General features: G+C 37.2%; 1 protein-coding gene across 13 annotated transcripts; it reads right to left on the bottom strand.

Annotated features, from left to right (window-relative positions):
* Positions 1–13: 13 nt before the first annotated feature.
* On the bottom strand, positions 14–23,124 carry ZNF207 (zinc finger protein 207). Of its 13 annotated transcripts, none has more exons than XR_005260099.2 (14): positions 22,900–23,124; positions 21,335–21,461; positions 20,736–20,874; positions 19,651–19,821; positions 18,867–18,942; positions 18,314–18,361; positions 16,133–16,203; positions 14,929–15,089; positions 14,065–14,157; positions 12,620–12,862; positions 11,742–11,904; positions 11,392–11,575; positions 11,088–11,167; positions 14–6,861 (listed from the first exon to the last, which is right to left on the bottom strand). XR_005260099.2 is itself a non-coding variant. In XM_027471636.3 (13 exons), the coding sequence occupies exons 1-12, from the start codon at positions 22,938–22,940 to the stop codon at positions 11,415–11,417; spliced, it is 1,494 nt and encodes a 497-aa protein (XP_027327437.1). In that variant the 5' UTR covers positions 22,941–23,124; the 3' UTR covers positions 10,823–11,167; positions 11,392–11,414. The 13 variants fall into 13 exon arrangements, 9 of the variants coding, with proteins under 9 accessions (XP_027327437.1, XP_027327438.1, XP_071881672.1 ...); XR_011804058.1 differs by having other exon boundaries at positions 14–2,221; positions 6,807–6,861; positions 11,088–11,575; positions 22,900–23,123; XR_011804059.1 differs by having other exon boundaries at positions 14–2,218; positions 6,807–6,861; positions 11,088–11,575; positions 22,900–23,123.
* Between the last annotated feature and the right edge of the window lie 97 nt (positions 23,125–23,221).

Raw genomic sequence — 23,221 nt, 5'->3', positions numbered from 1 at the left:
AAAATACACAGAATCAGTGGTTCACTTATGTTTAATTAGAGATTGTTACAAAGTGGCAGATATACATTACAGATTTGTACATGTTAATTATCCATTCTTGAAGCACACAGTTCCCAAGGGATGCAAGTGATGTTAACTCCGTATTTTCTTTCAATCTTCTTTGGAAACTGAATGCTAATAAAATTAAGCTACGGTTACTGTTACTATTATTTGCATGCATGAAAGTGATGCCCATACTTACCAATTTCCCACCTTTTGGGATTAAATTCAACATTAATATTTTGCCACTTGTCTTTTTTCAAAAGATCAGTGATTCCTTCCCTTTCATATCACTTACACAAAAGGTGGATCAAGTTACAAGAAAAATGTTCCTGACACACTAACTTCTGTGGCTGTATTACTACTGAGAGGATACTTACTTCAATTATGTGCTTTAAAATACCTTAAGAAGGAACTAAAAACCAGAGTTCAAGTTTGCCACACAGTGACTAGAATCTGAAGGGGCGATTTGGAGTCATTAAGCAGAAGGCTAAAGGAACTGACTCACTGCTCCCTGCTTACCGTATCAGACTTGTAAAGACTTCTGAATTGCGTTAGACTGGACAGCTGCTGAAACAGTGCATCGGAACCTGAGCTACAAATTAAGACCGCTCACCTGATTGTGAAAGCTCAGATTTCATATTTTGTTTTGGTCCCATCCTAAAAGTAAAGAAATTCTACCAGAAAACTCTTTAATTATTTGTCAAAGTTTTGCAGGGAGATGGCATTCTATCATAGTTCATGGTCTAGGACAAGGGGAAATGGTCTTAAATTAAAAAGAGGATAGATTTGGATTAAACATTAGGAAGAAATTCTTCACCGAAAGGATAGTGAGACACTGGAACAGCTTGCCCAGAGAAGCTGCAGATGTCTCATCCCTGGAGGTGTTCAAGGCCAGGTTAGATGGATCCATGGCCAACCTGATCTAGTGGGAGGTGTCCTTGCCCATAGCAGGAGGGGAGGAACTAAATGATCTTTAAGGTCGCTTGCAACCCAAGCCATTCTATGATTCATATTAGGATCTATTCCAAAGAAATGCACTCTTTGCTGATGAAACAGAACACCACTACCCTTTAGTTATTCCCCATTCACTCCCAGTCTGGGGTGTAAGTAGAGCAGGTCAGCATTCAACCACTGTCAAAACTGAGACTTCACATGGTAATTCAGCAGCCAAAAGCAATCAGTTACTTATTTCAACTCATTACTGAGCAAATCCCCTTGAAACCTTACATTTTGGTATGATGAGCTGTGCAACATTGTATGATACTTCAAAATTCTGAAACAAGCAATACTGCTGGAAGTGTCAAATCACTTATGAAAACAGAGTATAAAAGCATTCATATGAGCTGGCAAAACTAACGTTTCTGTCTGGCTACCACACTAGTACACAATCATCCAGTATTTTGTTTTTACACAATTATCCACCAATGATTTCAAAAGCCCCTCAGATTTACTGTGTGATGATTCACTTTGCAAGTGTATGTTAAGGCACAGAGTTTCACAGCTTATGAAACTATGCAATGTGCCATAGCACAAAAAACTTTCATCTCCCATGCTGATAACATAGAGATGAGGTACACAGGGCTTAAATAAAAGCAAGCTAATAAATCATAGAACAAGAAGCTCCCAACTTACAAGTCTAGCAAATTAAAATTCTGTTGGCAATAGGCAGTAATTAGCTAAAACTGAAGAAAAATTTAAAGATCACATTACTGCTACAGAATCTTAAGAACAGAAATGCTTATTCCCCAACATAAAAGCCAATATAATACCCTGTAATTGGTTCACTGATAAAACAGCCATTTGTAACAGGCACGATACCGAAGAACTAACTTTGATTTAATATCTTTATGTTTTTCAGTAACACCAAAGGCAACCTGTTAAGGTTTTACATTAAATTTTCCTTGTGCTTGCAGATATTACTGACCCACACGAGCAGTTAAAATCATTAGAGATCTTTTTTAAAAAAAATCTGGATGTTCACTCACTACTGAAAACAGTAGTAGGTAAGAAAGATACATTGACATTTCAGAGATCAAAATTCCCCTTTTACTGAAACGGTATCATTTGAACATATTTCAAATAGAAATGTCAGGTACTTACAGATTAAACTAACCTGTACTGGCAGTGCTGTGGGATATTTCTTCTCTACCAGTAAGTAGCAAATGCTGAAATTCTGCTGCTAGTTGACAAAAACACAAATTGTATTAAACCAAGGAGTTTTAACCCATAATTTAGTTTTTCATAAAAAAAAAAAAAAAAAAAAAAAAAGCTGCCAAACTTCAATTACTGTAATTTGTTGCTTAGGAAAAGCATAAGAAGTCAGGGCAACTATAACATTTCTGGTATTTTTGACACAAAAGCCAGAAGTTTAACAAAGTAATCCCTTTGCCTAACACAAGTATAAAGGAAATTACGATACTTACATTGTCATGGTCCTTCATTAAATAGTCTCAAACTGTTTTTCTTATTCTAGACTTTACCCATGAAAGAACAAAATTTATTTTCTTCGACTAGAAGCTAAAGAATTCAGTAGTTGCAAGTATCACACTCTTCTACAACACAATGAGGGGGAAAAAAAGAAAAAGATTCTGCATGACATTTTTATTTCAAATCATCATATAATTCCTTAAGTTGGGACACATTAAATAATTTCCTTTGGTTGCATGGCATAGTGTTTGGTAATTCAAAATTACTATTAGCTAAAGCCATTTATAAATATTGGTTACTAAGGGCAGAACAAGCTGACCCCCTTTCTAAAAAGCACCTGGGACCATGGTTAAGATGTAGACAACATTTACAACAAAATTTTAGACATTAGAAACTTGAACCTGTTATAAAGGTAGCTAGCTAACAGATATGCTGTAACTGCAAACAATTTTTTTTTTGGAAGCTTTCAGGCTCTCAAAGTTGTGTGCTCATTTGTTTTCAGTTAAGATGCTACTTGCACGAAAATACTATTTCCTCAAAACATTCTGACTTCCTTAAGATAAGTTCAAGACTTATTTATGGAGAAGTTAAATTCATTATTACGGAAACAGCAGTGCTGCTGATTGTTCCTACTGCTTGTAAGAATAGCCTACAATAGAGCCTGTAACAACAGAACAAGTTAGTATAAACTTGCTCAAACGGTACAAGTGCCTCATTACTCACAACAGTGACCAGATGTGGAAGTACCAACCCTCACAGAGGGTCATCATGCAGTCAGTACTGTCTCATCAGAATGATCAGAACAAAAGACCAAAGGATAACATCCTCGACCACATGGTTCAAGAAAGGATATGGCTTTCAAAGTACCTGGCTCCCTCAGACAGACCTTCCAAGAACTTTCACATAACACAAGTGTATTTATTACACACCACAATCTAAAAGTACTGTACTTGAACTGCATTTTCTTCCAGTAGAGCTTTAACAAGAATCTGCTTTCTCTGACAATCAAGATTATATAAAACTGCTGCTTACAGAAAAAAAAACAAAACTCGAAGTTCTTTTCAAAACTTAAAAAATCAGTTTTGTACATTACACTTCAGAGTCACTTTTCTATCTTGATCCTCTCAAAGGCTGCCTCCAAGGTTTTCGTACTCCCAAATACCTACCTAGCCCAGCTCTGACAGAAAAACAGTCACCAATGGCTACATTTTTATAAAACCCAGTCACTACCAATACTTCTCTGATCTGAATACTTCGACAGGAAGTATACACACACTAAAAAGTTCTTATGGAGGTAGCCTATTTCTTAAGGGTCACAATCTTTACTAAACATGGCAGAGAATGCATTATGAACTCATCACACAATTTTAAAGCAAGTCAAAACTTCATGTGTGATGCATACTTTACATGCTACATTTCTCATTCACTTCTCTTTTCAAGACCAGTGGGTACAAATTTACCCAATTTAGCGCAATTTCAATAATTCTTGACCTTAAAAAAAAAAAAACAACAACTCAAGTACCTCTACATAAACTTAAATGAAACCAAACATTTTAAAGCTTACTTCCTTTAATATCTAATAAAATAATGAAAGTCAATTGACTAAAATATTATCATTAAAAATTCCACGAGCAACGATATGTACAGCTTTGTGATACACAGACTGCTGCAATACTGAAAGCTGCAATACTGACAGCACACAGGAGCGTCAGTACAAAGCACACTACCTGCCATCAAAATAAAAAATAAAGAAATAAAAGTAAAGTTTTTTTGGAACTATCCTCCTTAGATCCACATGAGACAGGAAGGAGGTCACTAACAGAACTTCAGCATGATATGAGCCTTCTGCACTAGACGAGAATTTTACAAGTTGTTTTAAAGAGATGACAGGGCAACTGGTCTAACAGCTGAGGACATATTCCCACCTTTTTAGCAGAAGGCCATTATGCCATCCTTGTGACTAGAAATACAGCAGTACTTTCACATGTACCTTTTAGGATTAAGTACAAAGCAAATGGAACACACATTAGTTGCTGCAAATTTAAGCATAAACATTAGTCTGTGGTAACAGAGTACCATGGATATAACCTGTTTAAAGCCATCAACACCCAAACATAGAACAAAAAGGTTCTGTCCTGTCCAGTCCTTTCGAGACTTACGGAACAGACAGGAACATAAATGATGGAAGTGGAAGAACATGTGAGCTACAAGAAAACCCTGAACTAAAAGCCTTAATTCATACAGTAACAACATGGAATTGTTCTAGTGCCAACTGCATCTTTCAGAAGTATTATGAAATTCATTTTCCTGAAATTATCCAAAGCAGTTTCAAGAAAAAAAAAATCCATAGCTAAGAAATACCATGCTTTGTGAGCAGAATAGGCAAACCTACAAAGAAATGGCTAATTTACTCCTGAATATTAGTATGCACAACTTCATAGCAACAACAAAAACTGGAACTGCATTCTTGAAACTTTTTTCCATGAACATACCAAACCTAGTTATCTTCAGTAAAATCAGATCAAAAGTTTAATCTGAAAACATATAGCTCTCACCAGAGTATCAATTCATTAGATATAACACACACATGGATCTAAGTAGGGTACCCCATGATAGACAATACAGCATTTGTGCTGAATTTCAGCTTTGTGTGCTGAAAAATGAATATAAGTAGCTGCATAAAAACTACCTAGTATTGCATGAGTCTTAAATGGAAACTGGTGACAAAGTTCACTCTCGTGCATTTGAAATTTGGCTATTTTTTTCATCTCAACCTTTACAAGATAAACTTAAGGCAAGAAGTACAAGCCATGCTGAAAAATATTTTTGGTTAAATGGTTTCCTTAGATATTCCAGGGGAAGTAAGAACTAAACCAAATACTCCTATAGACCAACTGTGTGAAATAAAGAGTAGTTGCAGTAATGTATCTTAGAGTTGTTCTCATCTTCACCGTTATCAAGTACGGCATCACAATGAGAATCAGAAAAGCAACACCATGCTTACTAATTTCTTTGAAACAGTTAACAGAGGACGTCAATTTTCCAGTCAGAATAGACTACTTGGGAGATTCCTTATAGGGAAAACGTAAAGGGCAGAGTACAACACGAGTACAACAGGAGCCTGAAAACCATTCTTTGAACTAAAAAAGAATTACAACTCACTTTATCCTTCAATTAAACTTGCTGAAAATCACAAGTGGGTCATTACTTAGCATAATCTTGAAGAAACGAAACATTTTACTCATCAAGAAGTGCCACAAGTTAAAAAAAAAAACACAAAAATCAAAAAAGATTTAGAAATCTGACTCAAATGTTTGTTAATTCAAGAATTTCACTGCTGACAGGCTACAAGAACTCCTTGGTCAAAATCTGTTCTTCTGAGGCTGAAGTTGTCTTCAGGTAACCTCAGTCATTCAAAACCAATGCATTTCAAACAGAGTGAGCAGTAATACTAATGCTAGTTTTTCTTCCACAAGGGGTAATCTTTTTTTTTTTTCTTCTATCTACTGCACAAAAGCAGTAACTTCAAATACCCATATCCTTAAGCAAATTTTGGACATGCAACAAAATTCCCCAAGGTTTCAAGAAAACACAAGCATTTGTGGTACATCATTGCAATACACAAAATATTGTGTAGCTGGGTGTATTTAAGTGACTGATGCAAAGGTTTTCCTGAAACTGATGAACTGAAACATCTGTAGTTTTGATTTCTCATTCTTCTCTTCTACTTTACCAACTTGAATATCTACTTCTTCATAGGGCTCTACATTAATATTCATTGTGGCATAGCTCACAAATGCAGCAGTTAATATCCTCCTCCATAGAAACCATATTTTGTAATTTAGGCTACACAATTTTGTAACTACTAATATTGCTTATTAGCTAAATACCTAAGTATTTTAAGTACTTCAATAAATACATCTCCTAAGTAAAGGAAACATTAGTAATTAACCTTTACATGCCACTACTTCAAAGACTACACAAAGTCACATTACCAAAACCAAAAACCAGTACAGCGCTAATACAATGCAGGGAAAGAGGGCAGGGTACAGTGTGGCTGAAGGACTACCTGACCAGCCATGAAGGAAAGACGTTCTGTAAGAGAAATGGTACCCAAACATCTCATAACACATTCCCTCCCCTTAAGACTCTTAAAAACACAGTGATAATAAAAGGATAAATATTAATATAGAGCCCATCTACCAAAAGAATAAAAAACCTAAATTAAAATAAATTTAGGGGCCTTCACCAAACTTGCTGCAAGTTTGGGGACATAAATATCCAACAGCCATAAAGCTGTGAAAGCCCCTGGAAGGAATAAAATAAATCCCACTTGCCTCAGACTGAACAGGGCAACACTGAGACTCTGCCTCAGCCTGTCCTATGGCAGGGCTATAGGAAGAAGAAAAATTTAAGTTTTAGAAAAAACATGACCCAATTAAGTGAAAGACATGCATTCAAAGTTAACAAAATTCCAGTGATCAAGCAAACAAAAAGAAATGACTGCTATATCACCTACTTTGTTAGACCAAAACAGAACTTTTTTGTAGTTCGCAGCTAATTCTGAATTGCACAGTTTATTTTGCTTTGTAACTTGATCAGTGGAACATACCTCAATTGTTCCGGGGCATTTTTTTCCATACCCAATAGTAGTTACTGTTCTAATTCACAAAAAGTTGAGTTAAAGATTTCATCAGCCACTGAAGGTGTTGACCCTCACCTTAATCTTTATGTAGAAGCCAGACCGGTACAATTATTAAGACATTTACTATTTTAAAATGACATTAATTACCATTTTAAATTGCAGCCCCAGCTCATGGACTGGCATATCAGTCTTAATTTAACTGAAGAGTCATAATGACCTTCTTACTGTTTTTGAAACTGAAGTAATCTTGGTATTTCATTTTTGTCTTGTATGCGGAATTATTTGTTATTGTAAAATAACTCCAGGTTATATCCCATACACTTTCATCTCGTTTTAGGAAAGCAAGTTATACAATTCTGTGTATCGTTCAAGACATCCATACACCGAAGTAACTGCAGAAACTATAGAAGGCAGATGCAGCTGAATATGTTTCTAGAAGCTTGTTTATGTTCTCCCATGCATGCACAGAGAGAGGAATAGTAATCCACTGAAATCATCTGATATACATCCCAGCCTCAAATTTATTATCCATACCTAAAAATCTCATCTGTGGAAGGAAAAAAAGCTCCAAACATTTTAGAAAAAAACTTTTGTCCATATAAACCAGATATATTTTCAAAATTTTATTTAAAACAGACTTTGCAAAACGTAGAGAGATATCCTAAAAGAACAAAACAGTCACATCAACATGTCTGAAAAACTAGCGTGGGCTCTTCTGAGGTACCTTCATGCCAATTTTATCCCTTTAACTCTAAAAATTAGCAAATACACAAGATCAGCCTCATAATGATATTGAGACACTATGCATGAAATAACTTAGAACTTCCTATACAAGTCCCAGATGACATCTAAATATCTTGCATAAGCATTTTTCCCCCACCTGTGTCTGAACAGTTTCTTGCAGCCTGTTTTGTTTGATTTTTTTTGTATTCAACACTGGTATTACATTCAAATTTAAACAAAAGCTAATCAAAAACCATTTACAACTTCTCCTTTCACCATGAGATCTGCCACAGGAAATTCAGGCAATAACTGAAATTAAAGCTTCTGCCCATGTGATTATATCATCACAGTCCTGTAACAGATATAGAACATATGTTTTGCTGTACTCATAAAGCCTTCTGCAACCTCTTTCCAGGGAACGATGAACTAAAGCAAAAAAAAAAAAAAAAAGTCTGCATGGCATTAGGAATTTTGCTGGCACAACTATGTTGACTAAACTTTGTACTGTAAACCAAGCCTTCATCTTCATACAAGCAATTAATACATTCAAAAGAGTTTTACCCTTTTTTGGGAAGCACACCATAAATCCAACTCTCTGAAAATTAAGAAGCAGTATCCAAAGAAATGAAGGCAGGGACCAACAGACAACATATGCACTGAAATACCTGCCTGTTTTCAGGAGAAGAGTACGTACAAGAGACACAAGAGTAACTAGAGATAGCCACATCGCAGCTCTTATAGCACAGAAATGACAGGAGCAGGAAAGGCAGTATCCACGTGAAAAAACACAGAAAAACTGTTCACCTGCTTGTTGCGCATTATTAGAGTACCATACAAGTAACACGTGGCAGTGCTTAGTTAAGGATTGTAACAATGTTATTACTAAGGAAAACTCAATTTAAAATGTGTCTGCACTGTAAGTCTGCATAGTATTAGCTACAAAATGATGCTATTATTGGAACAATCACGTTTACTATCTAATAGGGGAAACCCTTAAAGACAACTTGCAGAATATGCTGAGTTAACAGTACATGCAGTAAGGTTTTCAAGTACTTCCCTAGGAAAGGTAGGGTTCTGAAAACAACGTACCAATGAGTTACAGAAAGACACCAAAGGGAGAAAGTATTTGCTTTACTAGGGGCAGGAAGGACAAGCATCCTTACAGCAGCAATATGATCTTCAGAAAAAGCAAGACGTTTCAGAGTTCTAAATGCAGAAGTTAAGATCAATTTATAATGTATGAATTTTATGCATAACATTACAAAAAAACATTAAATGCAAGACACTAAAAATCTCTCCAGTGCTTTGTTTTGGAATTATCCTTATTAGATAAAGAAAAATGAAAGAAAACCAGAGTAAGAGCATTGCCTAAGCAAAACAGTTTTATCCGTTAGATTTTTGTATAAAGCAAGATGAAGAGCTAACAAAACATCTGACATCAAGGCCCACTCAGCACATTTGCAAGCCAAATAGTGCACATCTGACAGGTGACCAGCAGATACCAGTGACCAGAGAAAACTGCTTCTCAACAGAGGCTTGGAGTTATGGTCTTAAAACTGCTAACCATTTCAGAAAAAGTGCCTGACCACTCTTAATGGTTAAGCTAAACTAAGGCCATTCAGCTGGAATTAGAATGTACTGAATGCTCCAGTGCCTTTGTGAGGTATTCCATGACCCCAAGTTTGAAGTTGAGACAATGTAGTATTTTAGCTGATCCGTATTTCTGAGCAGCTAAGAGAATATGGAATAAAGCCACATGAAGTACTTCAAGTTAAGCTAAAAATATACCCACAAGACTTTCAGATGAAAGAATTATAATACTCATTATAATAACTAGGTAAAAAAATCCACCATCAACAAAAACACATATGGATCTTAAATACTGAAAATCTTTCTAGCCTACCCTAAAAAAGGAGACATCTCCATAACCTAAGTTGCACAAATAAGGCTTGAGGCTGGAACATGTATTTAAAGTTGACCTGCAAATGAAAAAATCATCACAACAGGTGGAAAAAAGGAGTGGAAAGACAAGGAAAGCTCTAGCTTCTGTTCCCTCCAAAATGTCTTCCCCTCTGCATTTTAATTCTCACTGGAAATACAACACACTAACACAGCAATGTTAGACATTCAGAGAATTACAGTCTTGATGGTCATCTATGCTTTTACTCAGAAGCAGGTAACTAACCTGTGTGGGTAAGACTTCTCTTTGATAGCTGTAGGTAGGAGAACTGATGGAAACATCTCCTACTCTAGACACTTTCATTAACTGGCTCAGAAAACTTGGCCTGAACCAAACCTACAGCTTGATCACAGCACATAGAGGGTTCATCCTATAGGATGATGAGATTTGAAGTTCTGAATATTCTAAAAATAGAAATACAGCATGCAACATATATTACTCTCTTCCCCTTAGTTTCTTTTGCACATTGAGAAGAAGAAAGTCAAGTTTCTTTTTCTTGTTTGCAGGTCAACTTAAATACAACATCAACTGGGAGTCACTCACCCATGTGACATGCACCTAAGCTTCTAGAAATCTTCATCTAAAAGGCTCCTGAAGTTCATGTGCTTTTGCATATTAAAAAGAGTCGGTCGAAGAATGAACTAACAGGAAACATCTCGCACTAGCATGCATCTTGCAGCAATCACTTTTATATCCTACAAATAATTGCCAGGACTAGAAATCGTTTAAAATTCATTGAGGACAAGAAAGCACAAATAAGAAACATATGCCATCATGAGAAATTACAACCAAGAGTTAAGATGTGCCTCCTGCAGCCTCATTTTTGAAGCGTCAGTTAATAAGTGTACAGGTCTTGTCTACTCAGACGTGCAGCTAAGGAACAACTTAAGCTTTAAAATAAGGAATTGAGACATTATCAGAAAAGCACCAGTAACTGTGTTCATTACATCAATAGCTACCGTGGCATGCATCTGTACAAACCTTTCAGGCAGTGGTCCACAGCTGGTCATGAATGAAAAGGCATATAAATTTTTCTCTTCTTTTATTACAATGAAGTTTATAACAGTACAGAAAAGTCACACGACCTTAGTGGGTCAGTTTACTTAAACCCTGGAACAGGAGGAACTCTAAATACATTAAATATTGTTACATGTTCAGACTTAAATGTACAAGTAGTTGCGAACAGTTACAGCCCTCACCAAACTATGTTGGGGACACAAAGTCCAACAGCACTTGAAGTGCTGTGAAGGCCTTATTTCACAAATAGCAACATAATGTTACAGAACTTGCCTTTAAGGTGGTATGTTCATGTAATTCCAGCGCCTTCACAATTTAACGAACCATATTTACTATACTTCACTTCTAAAAACCTAGATGAAACATGAAAAAGAAGCCATACAGTATAAATTGCAACATCAGGAAAAGTTCCTGTTATTATTCCAAATAAATTTTCCCATGTAAAATAAGAATGTCCAATAGTTCCTTGCATGTGGGGAAGATACTTATTTTTTTTTAAAAGTCACAATGAAGCCTTAATTGACGGAAGCTTGGCTATATTAACAGCACAAGATGAGAAAAGGTTTAATCTCCAAACCTATTAGAGCGTGTGTAGTAGCATCAGTAGCGGCCACCTTGCGACATTACAGGAGGTCTCATTCCCATTGGAGGACGAGGAGGTCCACTTTGGTAGGGGGGCACCATCGGAGGTCCCTGACCATAAGGAGGCATCGCCCCAGGAAGATATCCTGGCATGCCCTGGTGATGAGCACCATACTGACCTATAAATAAAATATTTAAGATGCAAAGAAGTATTCATTTTTCAGACGGGCAAAGCTGCATTTTGTGAAAAGCTGTTTTTCACAGTACTTGCCACTTCAAGTTTTAGAGAAGTTACAGCAAATACAAGTCTTTTAGAGAAAAGAAAACTAGGAAACTTATGATTACCATGAGGTGGCATGGGAGGTCTCATCCCTTGTTGCTGTGGAGGAATTCCTGGCTGTGGTGGCATCATACCTCCAATTGGTCCAACTGGTGGATTGCCCAAGGAAGCTTGTCCTGGCCGAGGAAGATTACGCTGATATTTAGGCAACTGTGCCCTTCTCTCTTCCTAAAACCAGGAATAGACAACCATAGCATGCTGTAAGACAAACTCAGCAAAGGCAAAGTAAATAAATGTAGCAAAAGTGGATTACAGGTACTGAACTATCAATATCTCAGAAATTCTAGGTTGCTGCCATTAAACCTTTGGATTTTTCCCCCCCTCCTGCCAAAGTTACTGTATTAATAGTGGCTAATTCAGTATTTTGCACACAATGCAAGTTCTCCTCCTCCCTCAGCTGAAGAAAGCTTTTTCCTCACAACAAGATGAGGCAAAACAACAAATGCAGGTCTAGAGATAAATGAACTGAAATTAAGGTTTGTTTGTTTTATCCATCAATTCCTGATTTATGATTGCTGTAATAGCACCAAGACAACTTCAAACTGTTAAGTCCTTCATCTTACACTCATTAGCTGCATCTATTTAACTTCAAGCTTAAATCACAAACAGAAATAAACTCCAAATCATATTTTCAGTTGAGCAATTCCCTACCACCAGAAAGGTAAGACTTAGATCTAAAACAGGATTATTGCAGGATGGCAATCATCACTTCTCAACCAAGGACATTTTCTCAGCATGTGGTTCTGTTATATTAATTCTACAAGTTTTGCAATCTCACCATTATTGAAATATTGTTATACGGAACACAGAAAAAATTCTACTTAAGTCAGTCATATCAGCATAAACTGCATTTTCTGTAAGGCAGTGAAAATATTAAACTTACCAGCGATATATCCTCATCTGGATGGATCAACTTACTGGTTGCACTGGTTGTTGTAAGGGTAGCAGGCTTACTTGTTATTGATGTAGCTGGCTTAGCTGCAGTACTGTTTGTCGTGCTAGTGGTTGAAGCTGTAGACTGTGTGTAAGCAGGGAATGTAGGCTTGGGGGGTTCTGTTGTTGTTGCAGGTGTAGAATTCAAAGGTTTGAAATCAGTACCAACTGGACCTGGAACAGCTGCTGCAGCCTGTGAAACACAGAGATAGATCAATATTTACTTCTTAAAGCATAAGAAAACTTAAATGATGTCTGCTAGACCTCTGAAACCTTCCAGTGAGATACATAATTAAAATAAGCTTGACAAAAGTAAACTTCAGCCTTATCACATACTAAAGCAACTGAAAACAAGACAAAATAAAACCCAGTATGTACATACATATATATACACACACACACAGGAAAATCTAAAATTTGCAGGTCAAAAGCCACAACTAGAAAAAAGGAACAACAACAACAACAAAAAAATCCTATCAGAATTTTTTACCTCAAATACTGAGTTTGGTAAAATGTCTAAATCCTTCATAAATCACAGATTTATTAACAGCCTATAAGTATAAACTGTCTCACTAAATTATTAGCAAACTTTAGCAACCATTAGTTTAGAGCACAGCTCAGTGTTAGCATTTATTAAAATTAGGTATTTAAAATGTTTTTATGAAACATTTAAGAAAACTCTATTGTGTCTTTTGTTTTAAGCATTCTCTCCAGAAATATTACTGGTTTTTTTTGTTTGTTTGTTTTTGAAGTACTGTATCTCTCTACAGACCTTTAGTACCATTTCTGAGTGAAGAATCAACTGAAGGTAGATGAGGTCAGATCACTACAGATGCCAGCATCTCATCTTTCCTACTTTGTTCTTAAATTAAAATTCTTAAACAAGAAAAGTTGGCTTTCTGAGGCTTTCTCTGAAGATGCACCAATCTTCAAAGCAAGCTTTAGTTATGAGAGAATGCTTTTGTTTACAGTTATTCTACGAATTCTTTGCTGAACTTTCCTTAGAAGTATTTCCATTTTTTGCACATAAGGCAAATCACAAAATTCCCTACATTACGATGTACCATATTAAACATCGAACTAAAAAGCCTTCACCATGCATCAAGCTAACCACTGCCCACTAAAATGCATTTAACTGCTTTCATGCTTTTTTAACCCTTTAGAACCAGGACACAACATTTCATTTTTTTCACTCTAAGAAAAATTGGGCACTTTGACATGCTTATTTCTAGTAAAATGCAACTAAAAATCAAGGACTCTGCAGTTTTACCAGCTAAACATAATCAGGAATACAACAAATTATCTGAAGATGTTTAGTCAATTTTAGATTTTACAGAATGGTCCAAAGGGTTAAGTTGCAAAGCAATTTGGTTTTATCTGTGACTTCCTGCGTACTTGTGCTGTGCTAGGAAACAGAGCGTTAGAAGATGCTGACAGACTTTCTGAATTGGAGGAAGCTGTACTTGAGCTTGTGACAGGTGTCCCCATCTGTAGCATAAAAGAAAGGAAACAGTGAAAAGTCTCCAAACAAATGGGTGGAAAGTATCCAGATGAAAGGATTTCTTATGCTAGGGGCTGTGCTTTTGTAAATGAGTATCTTCCCTGTAGAAGTCTAAAATGCAAATAGGACACTATCAAGTTTTCTGCAACATACTCAAAAGCAAGTAAAAACTTATACACAGCAAGTAAAATCAAAACATAGGTCACAAGCCATTTTAAGATTATTAATTCCCATTTCCCTCCCCAAAACATTTAAACCAAGTTTTACCGCCTTAGTTAACTCAAACTTTGTAAAGCAAAAGACCTCATTCAGACAATGTTTAACCCAGTTTGAACAAAACTACAGAATGAATTAGTCCTATTGGTAAAAAGCCCGTTATGAAAAGAACAAGGAAGAACAAGTCATGTCAAGATTTCCACTTTGGAAATGTTAGGGTAAGTTCTATGCAAGCAGATTCCTGTAGCTGACTAACACCTCCCTTCACCCACCCAAAGCACCCTTATAATGACAACTGAAGGGGTTAAAAAACAGTGTTTTGCCTACTCCTTTCTTCCCCACTGCTTACAGAACTTCAGTCTGGTTTCGTGGCTGTTGTAAGACAAACAAAAGAATCTTTTAAAATTCATTCAAACACTAAACTGAATTAAAAATCAACACAAGCAAGAAACGTAATCAGTTATTTCTCAGGCCTCCTCACTGTTGACACAGTGGTAATTTGAAGATTACAGCAACAGATTCCAGGCTATGAGATACCGTACCTGCCCTGCACTCGGGAAGAGTGGTTTAGTAACTGGAGGCTGAGGGGTAGGTGCTGACGCAGCAGGAGCTGGAGGTCTGTTAAGGATGCCTGGTGCTGTAACAGGCTGTGCTTGTGTCATCGGAGGCATCCCAGGACGAGGGCCAACAGGTGGCGGCATACCTACAGACCACAAAGAATCTGTAATGACTCACGATCAAGGAAGGAGGAGCGTTCCTTCAGAGTATTCTGTTGCCAGTGTTCTTTATAATCAAGGCTTCTCTAAGGAAGATATATTTTTAAGGCAATAGTAAAAGAAAGAGTAACAAAGTGTAATGCCAACAGCCAGTCACTATATACAGCAAGTGCAAAAGGCAGAGGTCACTAGCCATGTTAAGACTATCAACTTCCCTCCTCCCTCCCCCAAACATTTAAACAAAGTTTTACCTTAATTTACACCTAAACACCAATAACCGTCCATGTATAGGCAGTACCTCAAACACTTAAGAGCAATACTGAATTAAGTCCTATTTTCTACTACAATTTCAATGATAGAAGATACTTATGCTCTCAATAAATCAAGGCAATTAGCTCTGTTTTTACCATACTCTGCCTATACTGCTCTAGGAGAGGCTCAGAGACAGGGAGTTAACTGCTCATGTAGGTTCCTACACATTACTGTGCAGCAGAACCAGGCTGTAGCTGTCCAGTTGGCTTGCTTCCTCCCCCAGTGAGACATCTGGGCAAACCAGCAAAACTCAAACCACCACCCTCTGAACATAAGGCTGTTTAAGAGCTACAGAAGTTCAAAAGGTTTGCTCTAGCTATGGTATGATCAAAATTCCAGTTAGTTTCTTTACAGGGGTATAACATTAAGACTATTTCTCACTTCCCACAACATTTTTTAAAAACAATTTTAATTATAGTTTTCCAGCTGCAGCCACAGACATTAAAACAGCAGAATGAAGAGAGACTAGGCAACATGAAAAACAGGGAAACAGCACTAAGAATAAAATTACATTCCATTTTTTACTTTCACAACAGTACCAAACCCAACCACTTATTTGTAGTCAAAAGCCGCAAAATAATCACTTCACCTTTGCACAAGAGTGGCTTCTGCATCAAGGCAGTAGCATACATATGGATAGTCTTTATAGAAATCCTAACTTACAGCAGAAATAAAGTTTAGCTCTCAACACAGTATGCATCTGACAGCCCTGACCTACCTGGTGGCATACCAGGCATAAGAGGTGGTATTCCTGGCCCAGGAGGCATCATTCCACCCATTGGCATCATCCTATTGAACAAAAAGCAAGCATTGATAAGAACATCCATGATGAACTGTTAAAACAACTGGCACATACCTGTATTAGATTAAATACAAAAATAATTTAAAGAGGCAATTCAAAAACAGCAGACTAGATAGACATGTTTTTCAACAAGAAAAAAGAAGACACAGAAACCTCCGAACAGTTTTCATTCGAACTTTAACACCCCATGTTTTCACTTCCTCTGTTATCAGATTCCAGAACTGGAATCCACCTTGGTATGCATTTCAGGATATTAGTTTTGGTATTGTGTTCTAAGAACCTGATAGTAATACACTCAGAAAATTTGCACGTAGGAAAAACAGCAACTGCAATCACACTAAAATTGCTGCACTTCTGGTATTATACCTTTGTGACACCACAAGTCTATTTGTGATTTAGGCACCCTCGTACTATTTTGACTTCCCCTAGCGAGTGGCAGAACCCAACTCTGTAAAGTTAGGCACAAAACACTGATAAAAACAGAGACTAGGAGATAACATGACTTATGGACATTTAATTACACTAAGTATTTCCTACACTTAGGATAGATTTTTTATTTTTATTTTTAAATGAGGAATCATTATTATTTTTCTTTCACATTAAAAACAGGAGTGTTTTTTTTTTCCAGGCCAAAATAAGAGTGTATTTCCTAACACAAAGGTGGAATTTAAATCTAAATGATTCTTTTTATCCTTATCTACCAAGCCACACTGCAAATTGTGTATTCCTCCTCTAAACTACACACACAACCCTTAATATAAGCAAACTACTCCTACATAGGGTGGTAACTCCATTTAAAAAAATTGACAATGACACTAAGTGCTTTTAAATTGGAAAACTATATACAAAGAATTCCTTTGCAGGAACCAAACCAAGTGTAGTTTAAGTTTGGCTTCATTTTTCCAGACACTCGAAGCTGGATTACAGGAAACAAAATAAAGGAATGCCTATTACTTATGTTTGCTAGATATAGCAAACTAAACAGATATGCAGCATTCAATTGAGTACTAGATCAAAACAATTAAGCAGTTTCTATTTTATGTAACAGTCTAGAAACATTTACTGTTGCCATTTCAAAATCAAGTGAATCATGGTAAACAGGTGAACTCTGCAAAGCAGCTTGCTACCCAGCCTTATTAATCTCAACTTGTCAACTACTGGGAACAAGCAATCAGATGCACTAATGACTGGGAACATTATCATTATTATCATCCCTTTTTCTGTATTCATAGTTGGAGAAAACAAAGTCAGTCTTGCCATCCATTTTGATAACTGTTTAAAAAAAAAAAAAGAAAAGAAACTGCTGGACACTTGCTTCCTGCTGCCACAAGGAAGATGACTTTCTGGAAAACTGCAGGGACAGGGCTAGAACTAGTGTCATGCTAAAAAATAAGCTGCTCCCCAGGACCCAGTTCCTTTCCTCATTTCTAAACAAAAAGTCATCAGGTTAATTTAGCAAAAGCTTACATTTAACCAGGTAAAAGCATAACATAACATTCAGTGAGTTTACACTTTTTTTTTGACAAGTTCATTTGCATGTTTTACTAGGTAACATTACAGTCACCTAAAGTTAACAAAGTTTAAGGAGGACTAAACACCCACAAGCTTGATAAAATTCTGTTCAGTTTCCAACAGAAGATTTACAGTCACGAACATCCATAAGATGTTTAAGATATGATTTTTAAATTCAAAGAGTTAAAACAACACTTGTGTTTCAGAAGAGAACAACCTCTCACCTTAGTGAACTTTAAAACTCAAGCACAAAGCTCCTGCAGCAAGTCCTACAGGGTAAAGGACTAAACACAGAGCTGTACATATTCTGGTGCCAAAAATATATATATATATATATATAAATCCCAAAGGGTCTATTTTATTAATATCTGTAGAATGCATTTCTCACAACATGTAGCTTTGTAGTAACCATATCAATGAGTAAAGTTATTTTTTTATTATACAACAACAAAACCTAATTAGACATTATTCCCAAAGTCTCAGCAATATTCAGAGGTTTTCAGTAAGACAGTTTCAATCTTATCAAATAAATGACATAAAATGGCATAATGAATGTACCTATAATTACGTTAATGAGATGCTTACATGTTTCCACCACAAAATGACTGCATGTATTTTCTTTGTTGATGTAATCTGTGAAAATTTATGAAAAAATCAAAAATCTAACTATGATTTTCCAAACACATTATGATAGGGTACTGTGTAAATCCCAAACAAACATAAAAACCAACATCTTACTCTCGCCCAAAATAAAATTTTTATTCTCATATTTAAAGAAGAAATTAAAACTATTCACTATATATTTCCCCAATAGGTTGCATGACCGATAGCCAGATGCACATTTCTGCAATACACAAAGCAGTGGTTCCCAGAAGGCTTTAAACCAACAAAACAAAATTTAAAATTGTTATAACATTACTAAAATTAGGAAAGAGGCAACATACTTATATATAAAGTCATACTTCAACTATACTTTTAATGTTGGTTTATAGCCACCTAGATTTTCGGTGCATCCTAATATTAAAGTCACAGAGTTCACAGGTTCCTACATATGTTTTTCTATTTAGCTTTACTGTTTCTGTGACAGTTTAAAATGCACAGTATGAAAATGTAGTATTAAATCTATCTAGCTACTCACCCAGGTGGCATTCCAGGCATCACTGGAGGCATGCCAGGCATCATTGGTGGAACACCTGCCATTAATGGTGGTATACCTTAACAAAAGAAAAACACGTTTTATACAACTCCAACAACATACGGTCTCACACAAATCTAATATAATTAATTTAGACTGAATAAATGTTTTACAGGAAGATGTAGAAGATTATTTTTTGAATTAACACTGCTTACAAATGATGCAATATAAAAGAGTATCTGCAAATCTGCATGATTTGTTGTTCCCAGTCCTGCAAGACACCAAGTGTAAGCATTCTGAGTAGAGTCTCCAAAGAACAGGCCTCGTCATTGCGGAAAAGATCAGAAAAGGCCAGTTTGCAATGTCATTAATCAAAATTTTTTCTGCAATGTATTTGTAACCTGTGTATAAATTGCCTGTTGTAATTTAGCAAATGCTAAATACACAGTAGCCTTCCTGCTCTGTATTCCTGAAATCTTATTACAAAGTATCACAAACAGATGTGACCTGTGGATTTGTGTTTAAATTACTGATCTGTCTTAGTAACAAATATATTACATATATTACACCTTCAGTCTAGATGCGTAAAGAAATGTTCACAAAGGAGAACGTGTGCACCTACCCACTGTGGAAGGGTGGTGTGTGAACCTGAAGAAACCACTGATGTGTACCTTACAAAACTATTTTAATACCTTTAACCCTAAACTTGGAAGGAACAGATTATTCCAGCAGTGATTTGTATTCTTAGTCAACTTTTCAGTACCTAGCTCCAAAATACTATCCTTACCTGGAGGCATCCCTGGTGCACCTGGCACAGGAGGCAAACCTGGTTGTGCCATTGGGGGAATGTACCCCTGCTGTGGCTGAACTTGCTGGGGTTGAAATGAAGTTGAAGCTGCAGATTCATCATCTTCATACTCATCAGAATCATCTTGTTGTTTCTTTTTCTGGCTTTCTGCTAAATAATACAATGCATATGGTCAGATTGAAAACAAATTAATTTTTATCTGGAATATACTATTTGGAACAAAAGTAATTTCATAGCTTATCATGTTCAAAAACTCACAGAATTACAAAGAAGTAAAGCTAAGTGAGCCTACTATCATCCGTACAAATAAAAAAGGAAAGTGACTGCACTGTAACAAACCTCAACATAATGGGGGTCTTCCTTCATGTCAGTCTCTGCATGCTCAGAATAAGCCAGAACAACTCAAAGGAAAAGCATACTTAAAGAGCAAAGAAGTTGAAGTATTCCTGTATCATAAGACTAGTATGATTCCTAGCCTTTCCTCCAAAAAAGTGAAAAAAAAATAATAAAAAAATCACCATCCCCATATTCACTGGGTAATAGTTTTATTTCTAAACAGGAAAAGAAAACAACGTATTGCTTAACATTTGCCTGCCATGTAGGAAGACAGAAGCTGCAGTTAGAGATGTATTAACCCAGCCCTTTTCCAAGGAGTGAGAGCTGTTTCACACAGCTTAGTATGAGTAAGACAGACACAGGAAATCTTCTCACAGGGATAACGCTTAATGAACCAGTTCTGAACATCTAAAAAAAAAAAAAAAAACAAAAAAACCCACCACAACAAAGAAGACCAAAAAAAAAAAGCAGAAAACCCCACTTCAAACCACCAAAAACAGTTTTGTATGCAAAGCCTACAAATAATGAATTGAGAGGCAAATATTATGCATTTTTGTTACAATATTGTGACATCTGACTGATATTTCAAGACAAAGTAATACTACCTCCTGTACAGTTAACATATATTGATCAACCAGGATAGCAGACTCAAAGAATACATTCTGAAGTAAATTTATTTTAAGAAATGTGCTAAAAAATTACAGATACCTAGCTAGATTATACTTTACCCTGAGTTTTTTGTTCAAGTAACCTTCTCCGTTCCTCCATATCTTTTTCTGGAATGCCCTCCATGCCATAAATTTCCAGTTCAATGTCTGTTCTTCCAGGAATAGCATTTGGAACAGCATCTATTGTTTCTTTATGTACCTAAAGAGAAAAAAAAGAAAAAAAAAGTCCTCCTGACCACAACTCAGGTTACATTCTAAATTATTCCACCAATTTACCATCAAAATACAAAAGCAACATCCTTAAAAGCAAGAGTCTCTCTAGCCAACCATTTTCTTGATACACGGTAGCCATCACTGTTGCTACCATTAAATCCTAAAACTAGTTTATAGACTTTTCTTCTGAACACCAATACAACGCAACTCCTTCACTCCTACATCTTCAAAGTGACTGCAAAGGTCTCTGCAACATACTCACCACAGAACTGCTGACACAGCAAGAGCCCTGTCCTTGAAACAGAGCACTACCATCTTTCCCTCATCAGTTTTCATGATTGTGGAAGCCCCCAAAGAACACATTTGTAAGTTTATTAATTTAAGTTTATTAATTCCAATTTTAAATACTGTCAAGGAAAGTTTTCTCTAAGTCTAAAACTTCTTACCTGCATGCAGTGTATAGCTAAACCAGGTCCCGTATACAATTTCTTATGACATATATGGCATTTAAAGTGCTTTGCTTTCTGATGCTGTATAAGGATCTTTTCATCATCAAAATCTCTGTTACAATACCTATTGAAGATCGTTAAGGAAGTATTTAATTCTGAAAGTGAGTTTCTATGTAACACTAGGCTAACTAGCATTAGTGTTACTATATTTTTTTTCTAAAGGAAAAAAAAGCAGAGAAAGTACCTCTGAGCTTTCATATCAGAACAAGTATTGCATGGATGTCTGAAACCAAACCTCCCTCCTTGCACCACCCATTGTTTCCCTCTTCAGATAAGTTACATGCGTTGGAAAACTGGCAAGATGTGTACATGCGACCACAGTCATAATTTGAATCCATATTATTTGATGGATTTCAAGATGAGTTTCAAAAGCCCTAGTTATTTCTAAGCAGACTCCTTCCTCTCTTTGCATACTTTCAGATTTTTACAAGTTGCTAATGCAGTAAAGGAGAAACAAATGGGAAATCCACAAAAGGGAAGCAAAGCTAAATACTCAGCAAAAGGTCCTGTTTAATAAAATGCAACAGTAACAAACATTTATAACAGAGTAAAGAACAGTTTTAATTTTATTTTTCTTTCAGTCATCCAGCTACCTTGAATCTTATGATATCACGTGATTAAATATTAATCGATCAGTCATTAAAGAAATTTGTTTTTAAACTGAAACATTTTAAGGAAGAATTTTCTAGACTTCTGGGTGACAGAAAAGACAAACTGCTGTTTCTTTTCTGCAGATCAGCATTAACGTTCCAGTGAATACTCCAGACATCTTGCTAAGCAAGACAGACACATTTGTTACTAGCGTGTCCTTGCTAACACAACGCGCTCCCCATTTTCAGCAAAACTTAAGACCTATTAGTGCCTGAAATAGAAGCTTAGATGCCATCCAACATAAACCGGTAAATGATTTCAAAGTAGCTTATAAACTCCTTTATTATACGGTTTCAGATTAGGCAAAAACGTGAGAGAAAAAGCAATCCTGCAATAGCACTTTAAAAAACAGATTATAAGAGACCGATTTGAGGAAAACCGACCAATATTTCTATATACTGAGAAATTGTATGAGATTTTGACGCAGCGATTACAAATTTGGAATTCTACAATTAGCTCTCAAAAGGTCTCTTTTAACCAGGCCTGCCTCGGTTTTTGAGTATTTATTTATCCGGCAGGATTTCCCTCCGCTAGCGCCCGAGGCCCAAGGAGCGCCCCCCCCGTTCCCCGGGCAGCAGCGGCCTGGCGGCGCGGCCCTGACGCGAGGCGGGCGGGTAAGGCCGCGGGGGGGGGAGGGGAAGGGGGGGGGGGCGAGGAAAGGAGACGCTGGGAAAGGGCACGGAGCAAACCCCACGCCGGCACCGAGCGGCGCAGAAAAGCAAAGGGAGCAAACGCGAACCGAGCCGTGACGGGACCGGTGGCCGAGGGGCGAGCCCCGTCCTGAGGCAGCGCGGAGCTCGGCGGGGCCGGGCCGCACCCCCCCCCCCTTCCCCTCACGCACAGAAGGATACCAGCACCAAGGCTTCAGCTGCTTCTTCTTTTTACGGCCCATGGCGACGGCGCCCGCGACCTAGGCAGAAAAGCAAACAGCCGAACTCCTTCTTCCCTCCTTCCCTCCCTCCCCGCCGAGCCCGCACCGGCCCCTTCCCGGAGGCGAGCGAGGCAGGCACAAAATGGCCGCCACGCTCCCTCCTGGCGCTGCCGCCGCGCTCCCAGCGTGCACCGCGGCGAGGCGGGAGGGAGGGGACGGCCCACGTGACGCGCGCAGGCTGTGCCCGCCGCAGCCCGGCGGTCCCGGCATGCCGCGCGGAGGGGAAGGGGGGGAAGAGGGAA

Source organism: Anas platyrhynchos, chromosome 19 (genome assembly GCF_047663525.1).
Source record: "Anas platyrhynchos isolate ZD024472 breed Pekin duck chromosome 19, IASCAAS_PekinDuck_T2T, whole genome shotgun sequence".
Taxonomy (NCBI): Eukaryota; Metazoa; Chordata; class Aves; order Anseriformes; family Anatidae; genus Anas; species Anas platyrhynchos.
The sequence above is the reverse complement of the archived record's forward strand: the minus strand, read 5'-3'. Positions and strand labels throughout refer to the sequence as shown.

Excerpts from the sequence above, each read along its gene's own strand:
- ZNF207 (XM_027471636.3), bottom strand. The coding sequence starts at position 22,940 with ATGGGCCGTAAAAAGAAGAAGCAGCTGAAGCCTTGGTGCTG. Across the intron at positions 20,875-21,334 it reads TAGCTATACACTGCATGCAG|GTACATAAAGAAACAATAGA; the intron begins GTAAGAAGTTTT and ends TTTTCTCTTTAG. Across the intron at positions 18,943-19,650 it reads TGCACCAGGGATGCCTCCAG|GTATACCACCATTAATGGCA; the intron begins GTAAGGATAGTA and ends TCTTTTGTTAAG.